Source organism: Microtus pennsylvanicus, chromosome 4, assembly GCF_037038515.1.
Source record: "Microtus pennsylvanicus isolate mMicPen1 chromosome 4, mMicPen1.hap1, whole genome shotgun sequence".
NCBI lineage: Eukaryota > Metazoa > Chordata > Mammalia > Rodentia > Cricetidae > Microtus > Microtus pennsylvanicus.
The window spans coordinates 24332984-24350656 of NC_134582.1; the positions used below are offsets into that span (position 1 = coordinate 24332984).

Consider the following 17673-nt stretch of genomic DNA (forward strand, 5'->3'; position numbering starts at 1 on the left):
TTGCAGGAGCGTGTTTAAATGTGGCACAATCTAGGACGTGAAAATCTAATTCAGCCCTTCGTTCCCAGAGCGCTCCATTCCAGAAAAATCACTATTGTTACTGCTCACCGAAGCGAGGTGGGAAGCCTGGAGCAACATTAAGTATCATCCTCAACCTGAAGGAGAGAGAAAGTTCTGAAAGGTGAGGCCGAGCTCGATTAGAGTTCCGCCCTGTTACCTGACTGTCCCACATCCCTATCCCGAACCTCTTAGCTTTCTGGTTTCACAAACTCAGCCCCTATTTCCGGCTCCGGTAAGCTTGGCCGGAAGCAGTCCGTCCACCTCAGCGGATCCCCTTCCACCCTCCAGCCCCTAAGCCTCCAATCGGTTCCAACAGAGGACCCGCCAGTTGCGCTTGCGCGGGGGTCGCACGCAATCACGCGCGCCGTCCGCTTCCGGTGCGCCGCGCGGGCCGCCGGGACGGGTCTCCCTGGCGATCCGTGGTGTGCTGTCGCCGCTGCCAGCAGCGCGCCGGTGCCGCGTAGACGCTCGCGTCCTTGCTGTCTTCCTCGGGCTTCCCGGGGCCTGACCCCCCCGGGGCCCTCGGTAGGCGTCGGCCGAGCCTGTGCGCGAACCTGCGGTTCTCCGCTCGCCCTTCATACCCCGCAGCGCAACTCGGAGGGAGAGCGAGAGGGGCTTTGGCGACTCCGCGCCGTGTGTCGCCGGGCGGGGCCGCGGGGCCGGGGTTCCTCCAGCCCCCGGGATGCGTGCGCGAGCTCTCGCCTCCACTTTCTTTTTACCGCTGTCACGACTGGAGCCGCCTCTCGCCTACAGCGGGGAGCGCGAGTGCACCGACCGGCACCCCTGTCCAGCCCCGTGGCTGGGTACCCTCGGGAATGTGAGCCGCCAGGCTCACAAACTCCTCCGGGTAAGTCCCGCCCACTAGGCTCACGCCGCTGGGCCGAACTGCCCAGCCACCTGAGTGCGGATCCTGCGGCTGCCTCTCCAGCTTCTGTTGCCTCGTGCTACCCGGTGCACCATTCCCTTAAGTCTGTACCTCAGGGACAGCCCAGAGAGGGAAAGAAGGTAGCCCTTGGCTGAGCTGCCAGAAACCATCACCTGAGGTTCACGGAAGGTTTGGTAGGGTAGTGAAAATGTCTCATTTCAAGGGCTACAGTTAAGAAAACTACGGCTTCAAGAGGGAACGTAGGATGTTTAAGGCCTTAGGGATCTGTAAGAGTGCTTTTATGTCTCAGATCTTATATCCTCAAAAGACGCCCCACCCCTGCTCATCTTGTTTTGGTGTTTGAGACAGGGTTTCAGGCTGGCTTCAAACTCATCAGTAGATGAGATTAGCTTTCAACTACTCCCGATCTTTCTGCTTTCTTCTCCTAAGCCGTGGGGCTGGCTGTAGGCACACCACCACACCCTGTTGTTTCTGACCTTCATATTTTTCTGCATCTATTTGCTTTGCTTTACCAAGGCCTAGGATCTGAAAACAAACTTGGACCCAGGTGTAGGACACTGTAGTCAAACAAACAGAAACCCAAGATAATCCTTTCATGCCCCAAGGTGTAACTAACTTGGTTAGTTCTGGCCACTAAAACACGTTGTCCATTCTTTCCATACAGGCGCTCCGCTGGAGTAATACTGCTTTCTTCACAAGGCTGTTAAGGGCCAGGGAGTCGATTATATATAGGGCAAAAAGTTTGACCCCCATATGCCCTTGACGTGAACTGCACCTGCCGTTAACCAATCTGCCATTTGCTCATAGAGCCACAGTGTGGACTGTCTCATTAGGTTTCACTATGACTGTTAGGAAGTGAGCTTCCCCGTTGCTCCCCCCACCCGATTACATTTTTAGGGACGATTGGAGGAAGAGAAGTCACAAGTATAAAACACCTTAGGAGTATGTTTGCAACCTGCTGTGTACCTTTAAGAGTGGGGCTGGAGAAGTATCTCAGCAGTTCAGAGAACTGGCTCTTCTAGGGGCCTCAGGTTTATTTCCCAGCACCCACACAGTAGCTCACAACTATCTGTAACCCAGGTCCCAGGGGACCTGATGAAGTCATCTGGACTTTGTGGGCACCAGGCAGACATTCATGATGCAGGCAAAACCACCCATGCACATAAATAGTAATTTTTTTAAAAGTGGGGTGAAATGTGTGTTTGGGAGTAGCAGAGGAGGGGGTTTAGTTTGTACGTCTGTCAGAAGTATTGCTTGGCTGCTAGGAACATGGCTCGGCCGGCAAAGCTCTTGTAGGAGCGTGAGAGCTCGGCTCTAGACCCACAGGTGAGTATGATGGCCTGTCTGTAATAGTAGCCCCGGGAGGCTAGTCATGGCCATCTCTGGTTTTGGGTGACAGACCATGCTTCAAAGAAAAGAAAGAGTGATCTGGTAAGATTTTGGACATTAATTTTGGGTCACCACATACTGCATACTTTCATCTCCACACGTGAATATGCATGCACACAGCACACACACACCCATTAAAAATAAGAAAAAAACCAAAAGGGGAGGAGGGGCTCTTAGCTCCCAGGGTTAGGCACAGTTTATTCATCCTCAGCTCCTAAAAAAACAGCTGACATTTAGGGTGTGGAACACACGTATCTCTGTTCTAGTGGTAAGAATTTCAGCTTGCATCCCAGTCTCCTGGATTCCCCTTTATCTTTATTCTTCTCAGTTATCTTTTGTGAGGTCTAAACTGTGTGTGGGCTTCATGCCACTCCTGTGGGTCCTGTTCGTGTTTACTGCCACAGCTCTATTTCCTGGTATCTGTTTGGGAGATTTTCAAGAACTATTCTCCCTGCTCATAAAATTCAGGTGATTCTGGGATCTTTCTCCCTCTAAGGATTAAGAGGTGAAATTGCAATCTAGTGCTTGACCCCAGTGAATTATTCATTCATATTTTTAGGCCTGTTTTTTTCTCTAGACAAAAAGGCTGTTCATTCTGCTTTGGTTTTGTTTGTTTGTTTGTTTTATTTTAGGCTAACACCAGAGAGCTATGTTGGTTTGTCAGATTACTGTTTATTTTTTGGCTTTGGTTTTTGAGGCAGTATCTGAGTACCATGGTCTTGTCTTTAACTCCTGATCCTCCTGTCTCTGCTTGGCAAGTGCTGGGATTACAAGTATGTTCCAACATGTCAGTAAGGTTACTGTTTAGATCTGTGTTGTCCTACACTATAGCCACTAGCCATACAGTTACAGTTCATCATATTGAAAATTAGTTCATTTTTGGCTGCTAGTCCTATTCCAGGTGCCTAATAATGATCTGTGACTAGTGGCTACTATATTGGACAAGATTAATAGAGACCATTTCCATCAGAGTTTATTGAATTGTCCTTGTATAAAAATTTGCTCGTCAAGTTTGGTGACAGCACAACGTGAAGAAAAAGACCAAGAGCTGAATTTTTTTTAATTACAAACCTATTTTCAATATTTGGGCCTCATGGCCATGGGCAGGTTGCTAACTCTTTCACTACAGATGATAGTCTTTAATAATGAACTCTTTCATTAGTATAGTACTTGGCTGTTCTCCAGCAATTATGTGACTTAAATTCTTTTGAGTCTTGCCTTGTAAATCTGTGGGAATGGGTCTGGTCGGTGAAAGGCTTATTGTGGGTCAGCATAGGAATCTGAGTTAAGAAAGTGCTGGGATCAAGAGTGGCTGGCCTAGACAGTTCGGGAAGCTCCACATGCACACACTTGCACCCACTCCCCTGCATGTCCTGCTGGCTAGTTTTTATGGCAGCTCAAGAAAAGCTAGAGTTGCTTTGGAACCTCAATTGAGAAAAATATCCCCACCAGGTCATTCTGTGGGCTAGCCTCCATTTTCTGACTAATGATGGATGTGGGAGGGCCCAGCTCACTGTGGGCAGGACTACCACTGGTGGTCCGGGGTGCTATAAGAAAACAGACTGAAGCACTGGTGGCGCACACCTTTAATCCCAGCACTCAAGAGGCAGAGGCAGGTCAATCTCTGTTAGTTCGAGGCCGGCCTGATCTATAGAGCAAATTCCAAGACAGCCAGAGAAACCTCGTCTCAAAAAAAAAAAAAAAGAAAAGAAAAAGAAAACCTGAAGAAGAAAATAGAGTGAGCAGTCTATGAGGAGCAAGTCAGTAAGCAGTCCTCATCCATGGCCTCTGTCTCAGTTCTTGTCCTGACTTCCATTAGTGATGGACTGTGATACAGAACTAAAAGCTAAAGTAAACTCTTCCTTCCCAATTGCTTTTGGTATTGATGTTATACCAATAAATTTCTTAGTTAGGAACCCTAAGCCTTATGTGTACCCACAGGAAAACCCCCCAACACATATACACAATTCTGGGAAGATGAGACCTCTTTTAAAATTTTTAAATTGGATTTATTTATTGTATTTATTTTAGTGTTTCGCCTGCATATGTATGTGCGCCACATGCACGCCTAATGCCTGTGGTGGAGGCCGGTCAGAAGAGAGCATGACATCACTTGGAAATGAGGTGTGGACACTTGTGAGCTGCCACACAGATGCCGGAACCGAATAACTGCTCTTAACCACTAAGCAATCTTTCCAGCCCCTACCCACTTTTTTTTTTTTGTTTTGTTTTGTTTTTCGAGACAGGGTTTCTCTGTAGCTTTGGAACCTGTCCTGGAACTAGCTCTTATAGACCAGGCTGGCCTGGAACTCACAGAGATCCGCCTGCCTCTGCCTCCCGAGTGCCACCAACACACTTTTTTAACATGCAGGAAAGGGTTAACAGAATCTAAAGTAGTTGGAAGACTTGCCTCAAATCACACAAGCTGGCAGAGTAAATCTCTTCCATATAAAGTTCCTTATTAGACGTTTAGTTGAAACTGTTATTTAAAGTGATAAAACTATAAGGGTATGGCTAGAATTTCTAACTCTTGGCCAGGTATTCTTTAAAAAAAAAAAAGTTTGGTTTCTTAAGAAATTTTCATTAAAGACTCTCAAAACCTGTGGTCCTTGATTTGCCTGAAGAACAGACTAACTGAAAGCATTCGATTTCCTGCCTTTTAGAGTCTCACCCAAGGCTACAATGGAGCCCTCGAATCTGTAAGAATCAAGTACCACATGTGCTTGTTAGGATCTTTTGAACTGGGGAGATATCTAAACCTTTAGACCCTGGCAGAGTTGATTTGCACTGCAGGCTGCAGTTCCTTTTGCCTTGGTTACTTAAAGCTTTCTGTTGACTTCCCTCTTCTCTAGCCATGGATGCGCCGTATGATGGTGCTGAGGTAACTGTTGTGATGGAAGAAATCGAGGAAGCTTATTACACTTCTCCTGGGCCACCTAAGAAGAAGAAAAAGTATAAAATACAAGGAGAAAAGGCCAAGAAACCCAGGTTAGCTTTAATATTTTGGTTGTTGATGTTATTTCTCAACAGGTCAGCTTGGAGGGCTGAGTTGAATGCAGTTGTCAGAGTCTGGGTGGGCATGTTGTGGGGGAGAGAGAGACTGGAGGTGCAGAGGACAGACTTTGCTTATCTTTCCAGACTGTTAGAGGAACTTGTACCGTGTAATGCTAGAATCTGTGGATTCTTTTTCGTGTTATTTTTTGCTCTGTCATTGTTTAAATATTTAAAATAGGCATTAGTAACATTAAAGTTATAAGTAATACCAGCGATTTCTACAGATATTATCCACTTTAATTTTCCTCTTCACTTTGAACACTAAAAACTTCTGACTGATGTTACTAGCACTGGACCACTTTTGACAATTACTTGCTTTCCTCTCTCAGCCTTGTTGAGATTTTTGATCAGAGACAGAGGAGTGATGTATGTGTGCAATAAACCTGGGTGGTCAGCCTCTGCTGTAACCTTGGCCTGCGACTGGAATGATAGGACCCTGCATCTTTGACTACATTTGATTATATGACTGCGGGTGATACAGAGGTTTTTTTCTTGTCTAGAGACAGTGCTTTGAGTTGGGAGGTTTGACTTTGCTTTGCTTTGTTGGCCTTTGACTAACACCCCAACTGGCAAGTGCTAGATGAAGTAAGGTCCCTTCTTGCTTCTGCAGGTCTGCTTACCTTCTATACTACTATGACATCTACTTGAAAGTACAGCAGGAGCTCCCCCACCTACCACAGTCCGAGATCAATAAGAAGATAAGTGAGAGCTGGAGGCTCCTCAGTGTGGCTGAGAGAAGTTACTACTTGGAGAAAGCCAAACTAGAGAAAGAAGGTTTGGATCCTGTAAGTATTTTTTTCTTAGCGCCCTGCCCCCATTGTTTTAATGGGTAAGGACCTGGGGAGACCAGCTCCTCTGTTCTCATTAACTTCTTGAGAAGCTTTTAAATTCTCTTTCTTGAGTCAGGTTTTGTGTCTGTCTTCTGATGCTCTATATTCTTTTTAAATGCAACAGCGCAGAGAGCTGACATTTTCTGAGTTCTTTATAATGAGCCTCTGGTTCCTTTTCTGATCTTTACCGTAACCTGAAGCTCCTTATCCTCATAGTAATATCCTTTCCTTGATATGGTGGCTTAGATAGGCATTTCTAATATACTGTGTTTTCATATTACTAATTGAATGTGGTATAGTTCGTCTGTTGTTTTGCCTGCTATAACAATCAGTAATCAGGTTTGTATGAAAAGCAGTAAAGTAAAACTGCTTTGTGTGGTCCATGTGCTTTTGAACTATACAGAGGAGAAATGCAGGGTTAAAGCCAAGGTTGATGGTGACTGGGGCTTTGAGTCCTTGAACTAAAGAACTAGTGAGGATGAATTTAGGTTGATGTCTATCTGCCATTTGTTATCTCTAATTCACAGCGACAGAATACACTTGTTTTGATGGTGCTGGTGGCAGAATCCAGGATCCATTCGTAGTAGACAAACTTTGTGCCAGTGAGCTCTGTGCCTCCCCCAACTGGATTTTTGGTTTTTGATTTTTTGGCCTTTTTTTTTTTTTTTCCAGTTTTTTGAGACAGGGTTTCTCTGTAGCTTTGGAACCTGTCCTGGAACTAGCTCTTATAGACCAGGTTGGCCTGGAACTCAAAGGGATCTGTCTGCCTCTGCCTCCCGAGTGCTGGGATTAAAGGCGTGCGCCATCACCGCCTGGCCCCAACTGGGTTTTTTAACATTGAAATTCCCATAGGAACTCTATCATGATTGCAGACCAAAACCGTTTAACCTAAACTTTTATTTATTTATTTTTTAAGCTTAGACAATTGTTTCCTATTTCTTTTTTGGAAATGTAAAGAACAAAGGTATCAACAGTTATGCTGTAGGTGAGCTGGACTTTTTCTTAACTGAGTCTGTCTGTCACTGCCAGTCAGATTATTTTGTCCTTACTGTCTAGATATTCCTCTTCCTCCTCCAGTAGCTTTGTGTTAATCTACTGTCTAGAAGATGCTAGTATATATTTCTGCTGCTAGATGATTTGTTTATAATAAGTCTAGGAAATAACCCCAGCAAAGGTAAGACTGTGAGAAGGTAAAATATAAGAAAAGAATACCTATTCCTTATGGCTTCCATATTCTAAAATATGCAGTCTTAGGAGTTGGGATTGAACTCAGTGGCAGACCATATGCTTAGCATAATTGCCCTGGGTTCCATCCTTAGAGCCAGCCTCTTTTAAAACAGTAAATAAAGGCAACAAAACTTTTTCGTCTAATAATCTCAACTAACTCTGGAATGATTTTTTTGTCAAGACTGAATTTTTTACATCATCTGCGGTGATTTTTTTCCCCCAGCTTATTCGTGTGCTTGTTTATATTTACTCATTTCCACCATTATCATCAGTAAATAATTTTGGAAGAATCAATTAAATTTTTGAACTGATAAGTTTTCTGATCTGCAAAATGGAACTCGTAGGCAGTCATAATATTTAAAATGCATAATGTAGGACTGGAGTGATAGCTCAGTGGTCAAGAACACGTGCTGTGCTTACAGAAGACCTGTGTTTGGGTCCCAGCACCCAGTGGTGGCTCACAGCATCTGTAACTTCAGTTCCAGGTGGATTAATTCTCCTACCCTTTTTTTTTTTCTTTAAACTCTCTGAGGACACTAGGCACACATGTACTGCGTAGACATCTAGGCAAAACACTCATAAAACTAAATAGATAAAGTTAAAATCACTTATCTGAGTTCTTGGCAGATTTTGATCTAATCCATAAGTGTTACTCTTCAGTAGATTAAAAAAATGCAGTACTAGGGGTGGAGAGATGGTGCAGCAGTTAAGAATACCTGGCTGTTTCTGGCAGGATCCTGGTCTGCCCACATGGCAACTTACAACCATCTGTAGCTCCATTCCAGGGGAGCAGATGCCCTTTTCTGACCTTGGACACCAAGCATACATGTGGTGCACATACATACATGCCTGAAAAACACTCATACATGTAAAATAACTAAATATAAAACATTTTTTTTTAAGATCCAGCCAGGCTGTGGTGGCACACATCTTTAATCCCAGCACCCAGGAGGCAGAGGCAGGCGAATCTCTTGAGTATGAGGCCAACATGATCTATAGAGTGAGTTCCAGGATAGCCAGGGCTACATAGAGAAACCCTGTCTCGAAGAACAAAACAAAGAACCTAACAAACAACAAAAATACAGTACCATGTAAGAAGAAAAGGTGCTGGTTAATGAGCACTAAAGTTGGCGAAGTTTCTGTGCTGAGTTGTCCTCTATTGCCTGGTGTGCGGACGGGACTTTGCGTCTTGAGAGACTGATGGCCCTTCCTGCTCAGTCCAGGACCTGTGATTTTTGCATTAGTCCTTCAAGTCTGTATAGTTTTGTCATGTAGTCCTGTTCTGTCTCTTTTAGTCCAGACAATTCTTTGTTTGCCACCACTTAATCTTGTTGCTTTAATGTGTATTCTTCTGAGGGTGTTTTGAAAATGCCATTTTCCTTTACCTCTGCAGTTATAAAGGACCCAGTTCTGTCTACCTTCACATTTCGTCTGAGTGCTTCTTTAACTCTTACCTTTGAGTGCTGCCTTTGAGCCTTAAGTAGTCCCATCGACCCTCCCTTTTGAGATCTCCAAAGATGTTCTTATAATTGATTTTAGTGTGCCTTTAAAAGGTACTTTGAAATTTTTTTTTCCCATTAAACTTGGGTTTTTATTTAATCATTCACTTTGTTCTGTTTCTCTTACTGGATGACTTTTAGTTTAAGTTCAAAAAAATATCAAACATTAATTCCCCTTTTGAGAATGGATTTGCTATGTGGGGCTGTTTCTAGGAACTGGTCTTGATCTTTTAAAAGAAAAATAAAAAGCAGAGTTCAGGTTTTTACTTTTACTAATTTTATGTCTTGGACTTTTAACCTCATGAATTTTGACTTTGATTTTCTCATGTATTAACTGATAATACTAATAGTATTATTTTAGAGAAAAATTAAATCACAAATTTCAACAAATTTCTGAGTTTTAAGATGTTAGGTCTCCTCCCTGCACCTCATTAACATATTCAGGGCCTTTTAGTCCTCATCATACATAATTCATTTCTCTCACAAAGCTTTCTTAGCTTTGTGGCCTGCTCATCCTTTTACGTTTGGAAGAATTACTGAGGTCAGAATCCTGATGTGCCATGTTGAGTTCCATCTCAATCTTCTGTATCGTTGCTTTTCATACTTATTTAAACCATCTGCTACTCTAGTAATACTTGGTTTGGTATTTATTTTTTTTTCCTTAAAAGGAAAACCACTAAAAAGCAAACAGGTAGCTGCCGAGGCTTCAAGAAGGAAAAGAATTTGCTCAAGACTGTGTAGACTCGATGTTCATGCTCCCAGTTTTGGAAGCCGAGATCTGTGCCCTACCCAAAGTTCAGTGCCATAGATGTAGTGTATTTTCTCAGGATGTGCAAGCCCCTCAATTCAATCCCTAGAACTTTGAAAAGACCTAACAGCAGAGTCTAATCCATTCTACAGTTTCTTGAGCAAGTGAGGTAACGTTCATCCCAATGACGATGACACTGCTCTTGACAGCAGCTGATCTTTTCTGAGTTAGGGCTAATATAAATGACTTGAGCTCCTCATCCATTCATCTCTGGTTATTTCTCTCATTCTCAGAACTCTAAGCTCTCTGCACTGACTGCTGTGGTTCCGGACATCCCAGGTTTCCGAAAGATCCTTCCCCGATCGGATTACATCATCATTCCCAAGAGCACCCTGCAGGAAGACAGGAGTTGCCCTCAGCTAGAGCTGTGTGTGGCTCAGAACCAGATGTCCCCTAAAGGATCTGCTCTCGTGTCTCATGCTTCCCCGGATATAGTAACCAGCCATGCAGGCGTGGCCGAGCAGTGCCTCGCTGTGGAGGCCCTGGCTGAGGAGGTGGGAGCCCTCTCCCAGCCAGGTGCTGTGCAGGAGATTGCCACCTCAGAGATCCTCAGCCAGGATATGCTCCTGGAGGAGGCATCCTTGGAAGTAGGAGAGAGCCAACAACCTTACCAGACAAGCCTAGTAATTGAAGAGACCTTAGTAAATGGCTCACCAGATGTCCCCACTGGAAGCCTGACTGTGCCACACTCCCAGGTTGGAGAGAGCTTGTCAGTGGTAACCGTCATGAGGGTAAGTGGCTTTACACGAATGTCTTTTGCTTGCTGGCATTCTTATAATGGAGGGTATAGATATAATAACTCAATGTTTCTAGGCCTTGGACTTGCTCCAGAGTTCTCAGCTTCGCAGGCTGAGAACTTACCACCTCTCAGTCTAGCCCAATGAGAGTTTTCCTCACATAAGATAAGATTAGCAAGAGAGCTGGAAATGGATTGAAGCTGTCTGTGAGTCAAAGCCAAGAACTTCATGCTGTTAGTACCAGTCAGGATTTTGTGTCCTGAAGTCTCTTTCAAAAAAAAAAAAAAAAAAAAAAAAACCACAATGACATCTTGAACTATATGTGAGAATTACTGGAGGAAACTTTGGATTTAGATGGGAATAGGAAGAAAAATTCTCTTTAAGGACAAGGTTATAGAACTAAGACCTGAGAAAGTCAGACAACTCTGGGGCTAGTGAGATGGCTCAGTGGATAAAGGTGCTTATTGCCCCAATTTTTATTTAAAAAGGAAAAAAAAATCCCTAAACCAAGGGATTCTTGGTTGAGATAAAAGCAAAAATCTCATTGATTCTGGGAAAATTGCCACCATGTCCTAGTTACAGTGTCCCTCTTCTTCCCTGGCTAGGATAGCATCCTAGAGGAGAAGGGGGCAGTGTGTTACAGCATACATGATAACTTGGGTGCAAAAGAACAGGCGGCCTAAAGCGCTCTATCCTACATCTATTATATCTCTTATTTGTTGTGTGATGCTATTTTATGATTGTAAATCGTTGCCACTGATCTGGTGGAGGCAGTAAAGAACAATTTTGAACTGCCTTGTGGGTTCTGGGAACAAATCCAGGTTCACTGGAAGAGCAGCCAGCTCTTTACCACCAAGCCATGGTTCCAGTACCACTTATAGAATATGTTAATAGGGTCAGAAGAATTGGATTTTTTTACTAAGTGCTTATGAGATCTTGGGGGTCCCTAAGCCATCACTGCTCTAGTTTTCTCACCTGTGAAATGATCATAGCACATCCGTGGTAGTAATTTTTTCTTCGTTTCTGTGTTATCTTATTTTGAGATAACGGTGCTTGTTTATTTTGCTGAGCATGCTGGATGAGCACATTGTCGGCACTTTGTGCTTGATGCAGCCTTCCAGTACTGTGGATGCCCTTGGGTGTTCTGCACACTGTTTAACTGTCCTCTCCATTGTGCACAGGATTCCAGTGAGAATAGCTCCTCTGCTCCAGCCGCTCAGTTCATCATGCTGCCTCTGCCTGCTTACTCGGTTGTGGAGAACCCTTCCTCCATCAAACTGGTCAGTATTGGGGAATCAGGGCTCTATAAGCATTCTCTCCTATTAAAAATAGATGGAGGTGGGTGGTCCTTGGACTTCCCACAGGTCAGGGAACCCTGATTGCTCTTAGAGCTGATGAGGGAGGGGGACTTGATGGGGGAGGGGGAGGGAAATGGGAGGCGGTGGCGGGGAGGAGGCAGAAATCCTTAATAAATAAATAAATTTAAAAAAAAAGTTTTCCAAGGTCTTAAAGCTTTAGAGCATGGGAGCCAGCAGTTTGGAATTCCCCGGGCCACATGTTGATGGTCAGGAGCCCTGTAGGTACAGCTCCCCAGTACCTGTGAACTCCCCCAAGTATATAGACTTCTTGAAACACCCTGAGGGTAGGTTTCAGAACACTGTGGAACCACTGATCTAGTTAAGCGTTATCATTGCACAGATGCTAAAACAGCCCAGAGAAAGAGGAGTTGAAATCCTCGAGGACGTAAACCAGGGCTCTGGCTTCTTGACTCAATTGATGTTTTCCCGTCACACGCCACAACTTCTGGGCTGAGATGTATCCCTAAATATTTCATGATTTTGATACTATTATAAATGGCATTCTGAACTGCTTAGTCCCTGGCAGTATGTAGTAATGAGGGGGACTTTTTAGAAATTAATTTTGTTTTGTTTTGAGACAAGGTCTCACTGTGTAACCCCAGTTGTCATGGAGCTTACTTTGTAGACCAGGCCTCTACCTGTTTCTACCTCCCAAGTGCTGGGGTTAAAGACATGTGCTGCCACACCTGGCTGAAGTGGTAGATTTCATTGTTGATTTAGTAGAAAGTTGCATTCATATCAGATTAGGTCAGGATAATTGATAATATTGTTCAACTGCTTTGTATCCATGCTGATCTTTGATCTGTCTGTCCTGTCAGCTTTTGGGAGAAGGCATTCAACTGTCACTGTGGATGTTCTGTTTCTTCTTAAAGCCCTATTAGTTTTTATTCCATACATTTGGACTTTATTTGCATAAACATTAGGATTGTTACGTCATCTGCATAAATTGCCACTTCATTATTATGAAATGACCTTGAGTAATGTTGTTTGCTCTGAAGCCTACTGTGTTGTTCTTTAGTTTTGCTTTTATTAGTTACTATTAGCAACTAATTTGTTTCCATGCTTTTTTATCCATTTTGTAACTTTATATTTAAGGTTTTGTTCTGTTTTATAGGCAGCATGTAGTTAGATGTAAAACAAAGACAGTCTGATGAAAAGCATTTATATTTGATATGGTTAGGTTTGTTTTTGGTTTGTGGTGGGAATTTTTTTTTTTTTTTTGCCTCAGTCATGGTGGGAAGGCATGGAAGCAGAGTGTGAGGCTACTGGTCATATGGCATCTCTAGTCAGAAAGCAGACAGCTGAATGATGGTACTCAGGTCAATCTCTTCTTTTTCCCTTTGTATTCAGCAGGACTCCAGTTCTTGGGATGGTACTGCCCACATTTAAGTTGGGTCTTCCTCTAGTTAAATCTCTCCAGAAATGTTCCCACCGACGTGCCCAAAGGTGTCTCCTATTTGATTATGAATCTAGCCAAGAAAAGTCTACCCCTTGCTATTGTGACACGAGACACAGTCACTGTTTTTTTGTTTTGTTTTTGTTTTTCAAGACAGAGTTTCTCCTTGTAGCTCTGACTGTCCTGGAACTCGCTCTGTAGACTAGACTGGCTTCCAACTCAGAGATCCATCTGCCTCTGCTTCCCAAGTGCTGAGAGTAAAGGCATGTACAACCACCTGGCTCACAACCACTTAAAAAATTTTTGTTTCTATTATTTTTGAGACAGAATATCTCTATGTAGACCTGGCTGGCCTCTTAATTCAGAGAGATCCCCCTGCCTCTGCCTTCCCAAGTGCTGGGATTAAAGGTGTGTGCTATTCTGCTGGACCCACAATCACCTTTAAATCATAACATTCTACCCCAGCCCTCAAAAGGTTTATGGCCATCTGATAATGCAGAATGCATTTAGTTTATCTCCCAGGAGTCCCAAAGTCTTACCCATTCTAACACGGAGTCCAGAGTCTGTTCCAAGAGCTCAGGGCAGTCTCTTAACTGTGGGCCTTGCAAAACCAAAGGTATTTCCAGCATATAGTGGCACAGAATAAAGTGGCAGGATAGCAAGGACAGGTTGAATGAAAACGAAGCAGGACAAACACTGTACCCTGTAGCTCCAGGTCCAAGAGCTAGGGTTTGTCTTGGCATCATAATGGCTCCAGCAGGCTTAGGCAGACCTACTCTCCAGCTCTACTGCCTGCAGAGCATGTGGCCTTTCTAGTCTGTGCCAGAAGTCTTAGCAGACTTCCCACAATCCTAGCATCTCCAACATTCTGAGGTCTCCATTGCATCTTTACCATCACACAGGAGTTTCTGGGCCTCCTTGTGGGGACTCTGGTCCTGCTACATGTTACCTGGCCACAGAGGCGTTCTGGATCCTAGGTGCAGGCCTCTATGACCCCATAAATCTTTGATTTTGCATGTCTACAAAACCATGTAGAAAGTGTTGGTACATTGTCTTGCTCAATCAAGATGTAGTTCTGCCTACACATGCCAAAGCTTTAGTGGCCTCCATGTGCCTTGGCAGCTGGACCTGGGAAGATTTCTCCAGGTGATTGTTTTTGAGTAGAGAACTCTTTCAGCCTATCTCCCAGTCTAGACTGTCTCCTGAATTTCCATTTTCAAGAGTTGGAGCCTTTGAGGTAGGGTCTTGCCTTCAGGCCACCTTGCCTCTGTCTGAGTTTAGAGCTAAAGGTTTCTCGTTAAGAGTTACAGCTACTTTCTCTATCCCTGCCTCGCTCATTTCCTCTCCATTTGTATATTCATGTCTTTGTTCCCCCTCACTGTAGATCTGAATCAGAGCTGTGGGCAGTAGCTATCCTGCAGCCTGAATGCTGTGGTGTCCTGAGATTTCCTCTGCTAAAGAAATGGTCCATTACGTTTAATTCAGCCTTACTCAAGTTACCAGGACACAGGAAGACTGCAGATATATTTCTGACTATAATAGAATGGACTCTAGCCCAGTTCTCAATAGTCCTTGGTCTTCTCTGAAGCCTGATAAATCAGGCCATTACTGCCTGCATTTCTGTTGGCATACTGTTCTGAACTTCCACCAGAATTGCTTAGTGGGCTTTGCTTACAAGATTCTAGAGCTTTTGTTGCTCATAGGTCTAAACTTCTTGATTTCTTGCATAAACCAGGCCTAAAGGCCTCTAAACCACATGGCCATATAGTCTAGAAATATTTAACTCCATCCCTGGTACCAAAATACGTATTAGGGTTCTCTAGAGCAATGAAATCAATAGGTGTATATATATATTATAAAGGGGGGCTTACATGGTAGGGACAGGTATGTGCCATTGTTTCCAGCTAAGTATATCCTTGGATGAGAAAGTTGCTGCAGTGTGTGTATGTATACACACGTGTGTGCATGGAAATTAAAGGTCGATGTCTTCCTGTCTCTTTGCACTTTGCTTGCTGAGACTGAGATCTCTCTGATCCTGGAGCTCACTGATTTGCTAGACTCAGTGTCAGGCTAACCTTTGTCCTCTTCCAGCTCTGGGACTCTAGGAACACATCTTTCTGCACTGGTGCTGGAATCTAAACTCAGATCCTAATGTTTGTGTAGCAGCATCTTAAAATAGGACCTTCCACTGCAGCTTGATTGACGGAGACATTGGCTATTTTTCTGGAAACCTTATCTTCCTGGAAGTGACTGTTCTATCAAGAGCCAGGCTCTTCTAGAAAAGTGTTTCATTTCATTTTCTGTGTTGTAAGGCTGAAATAGCTTTATGCATCAGCATTTTTGTTTAGTGTTACTGTTCCTTCAGGCTGCTGTTGAGGAGTGTTTCCAAGCTCACAATAACTGTTTCTAGGACTGCCTTCCTTACATTTGTATTCTGCTTTCTGTAGGTATTTTACATGCAGAGTCTTTATTAGTATTGGATTAGTCTGGGAAAAGATGAGAGAGGTTTTGTCCTGATTATAATAATTTCAGAACTGTAAAATCCTTTACAGTTTACTATGCATGTTTTCCCATTCTTGGCATTTGCCCCTTGGCATACCTCTGTGACCAGAAGAAGATGTGATTTTTCCAGAGGAGAAAACCCAAGTGACTTTACTTAGGTCATTCAGTGTGTCGATGGCAAAGTTGGAACCTAAAGCTTGGTGTCTTTCCTAACTTTCCTAAGTGCTACTCCACTTGGCATTTATTCTTGACATGGGGCCACAATCATGGGCAGCTTTTCCTTATGCCTCCTGGCAAAGGTGACTAGTGGCAGTTTAGTATTTTAGATTGCTTTTGGCTGGGCTAGAGAAATTATGGATTAGCAGTTTAATAAACATTTCACCATATAGACCAAGCTGGCCTTAAACTCAAGATCTGCCTACCAAGTGCTGGGATTATAGGTTTAAAAGGTGTACGGCACTACACCCAACTAAAAATCTTGATGCTTTTGTTGTTTTTGTGTGTTTGTGTGTGTTCCCTGCGTATATGTCTGTGTGCCACATCTGTACCTGGTACCCAAGGAGAACAGAAGAGGGTGTCAGATCCTCTGGAACTTAAGTTATAGACAGTTGTAATCCCACCATATAGGTGCTGGGAATCAGACGTGGGTCCGTGGTAGAGCAGCCAGTGCTTTTAATCACTGAACCATCACTCCAACCCCACTATATGATTTGAGGCAAAACATTTCAACAGTATTAGCCACAATAGCAAACATTGCTAAGGGGATAGAATGAGATTCTGATACAGTGTTGAGCACTGTGTGCTACCTTGTTCATTAACAGCCATCACCTGTGTAGCCCTGGGGAGTTTGTACCAAAGGACCTTTCTAACAGATCTTCTGTGGTGTCGTGAATGTTTAAGCTGTTGTCCTCTGCATATTGTGGTTATAGTAGTTAGTGGTCTTGGACTGGATTCTTGGTCTTAACTCTTATTTGTTTGTTTGTTTATAGACTACTACATATACCCGCCGGGGCCATGGGGCGTGCACGAGCCCAGGTTGTTCCTTTACCTATGTCACTAGGCACAAGCCACCTAAGTGCCCAACTTGTGGTAACTTCCTGGGAGGGAAGTGGATACCAAAGGTAAGGTTCATTCAGTGTTTTTGTTTGTTTGTATTTAAGTTAACCCTGACTTGTTTTTAATCTTTATAAAGTGTGTGTGATGTTCTTGGGTGTGTGTGCCTGTTAGTTTGAGTCAGTTCAAGTGCATGCACGCTGTGTCACTCATGGAGGTCAGAAAACACCGTGGGTGTTGGTCCTTGCTTTTCACTTTAAGACAGGATCTCTTAGGTTGTTCACTTCTGATATGCCAAGATAAAGTGTTCCTTAAGCTTCTAGGATTTCCACCCCTCATCTATCTATCCATAGGAACCCTAGGATTGTAGATGCAAGTCACTACACCTGGTGTATGTGGTGCTGGGCTGACAAGCTCGGGTCCTCACACTGTGCTCAAGTGCCCTGCCACCTTTTTCATTTTTAGTATTGCAGGTGGATCATTTTGCTTATTAATAGTTTCTTCAATGAAAAGTTAAAAAGTTAAAAAGTTAAACACAATCTTGTGTCATCAAAAGAAAAGTCATCTGTTAATATTTTAATGTGTTTTTTTGTTAGTCATTTTCTTGTGTTTATGTAGCTTTTTTCCCATTTATTTTATGCCACTAAGTTGATTGTTTTTTTCAGCATATTTATTTATCTTATGTGTAAGTGTGTGGGCCTAGCCATTACACACACATGGAGGAAGGAGGCAACTCCTGGAAGTTGGGTCTCTCCTTTTCCCATGTGTATGCAGTGGATCAGATTCATCAAGCTTAGTGACAAGTCACCTAAGCAATCTTCTTGGCCCACCATTATCTTTAGCCAGATATAGCAGTGCATAACCTGCACTCCCA

At 43.5% G+C, this 17673-nt stretch overlaps 1 protein-coding gene across 1 annotated transcript in view; it reads left to right on the plus strand.

Annotated features, from left to right (window-relative positions):
• Positions 1-377: 377 nt before the first annotated feature.
• The window catches only part of Hmgxb3 (HMG-box containing 3), a 50359-nt gene continuing 33063 nt past the window's right edge, over positions 378-17673 (plus strand). The window contains exons 1-6 of the mRNA XM_075968538.1: positions 378-907; positions 5188-5323; positions 6000-6174; positions 9987-10484; positions 11672-11770; positions 16736-16867. Of these exons, the coding sequence (XP_075824653.1) occupies positions 5190-5323; positions 6000-6174; positions 9987-10484; positions 11672-11770; positions 16736-16867 (1038 nt within the window). The 5' untranslated portion in view covers positions 378-907; positions 5188-5189. The remainder of the gene's footprint in view (positions 908-5187; positions 5324-5999; positions 6175-9986; positions 10485-11671; positions 11771-16735; positions 16868-17673) is intronic.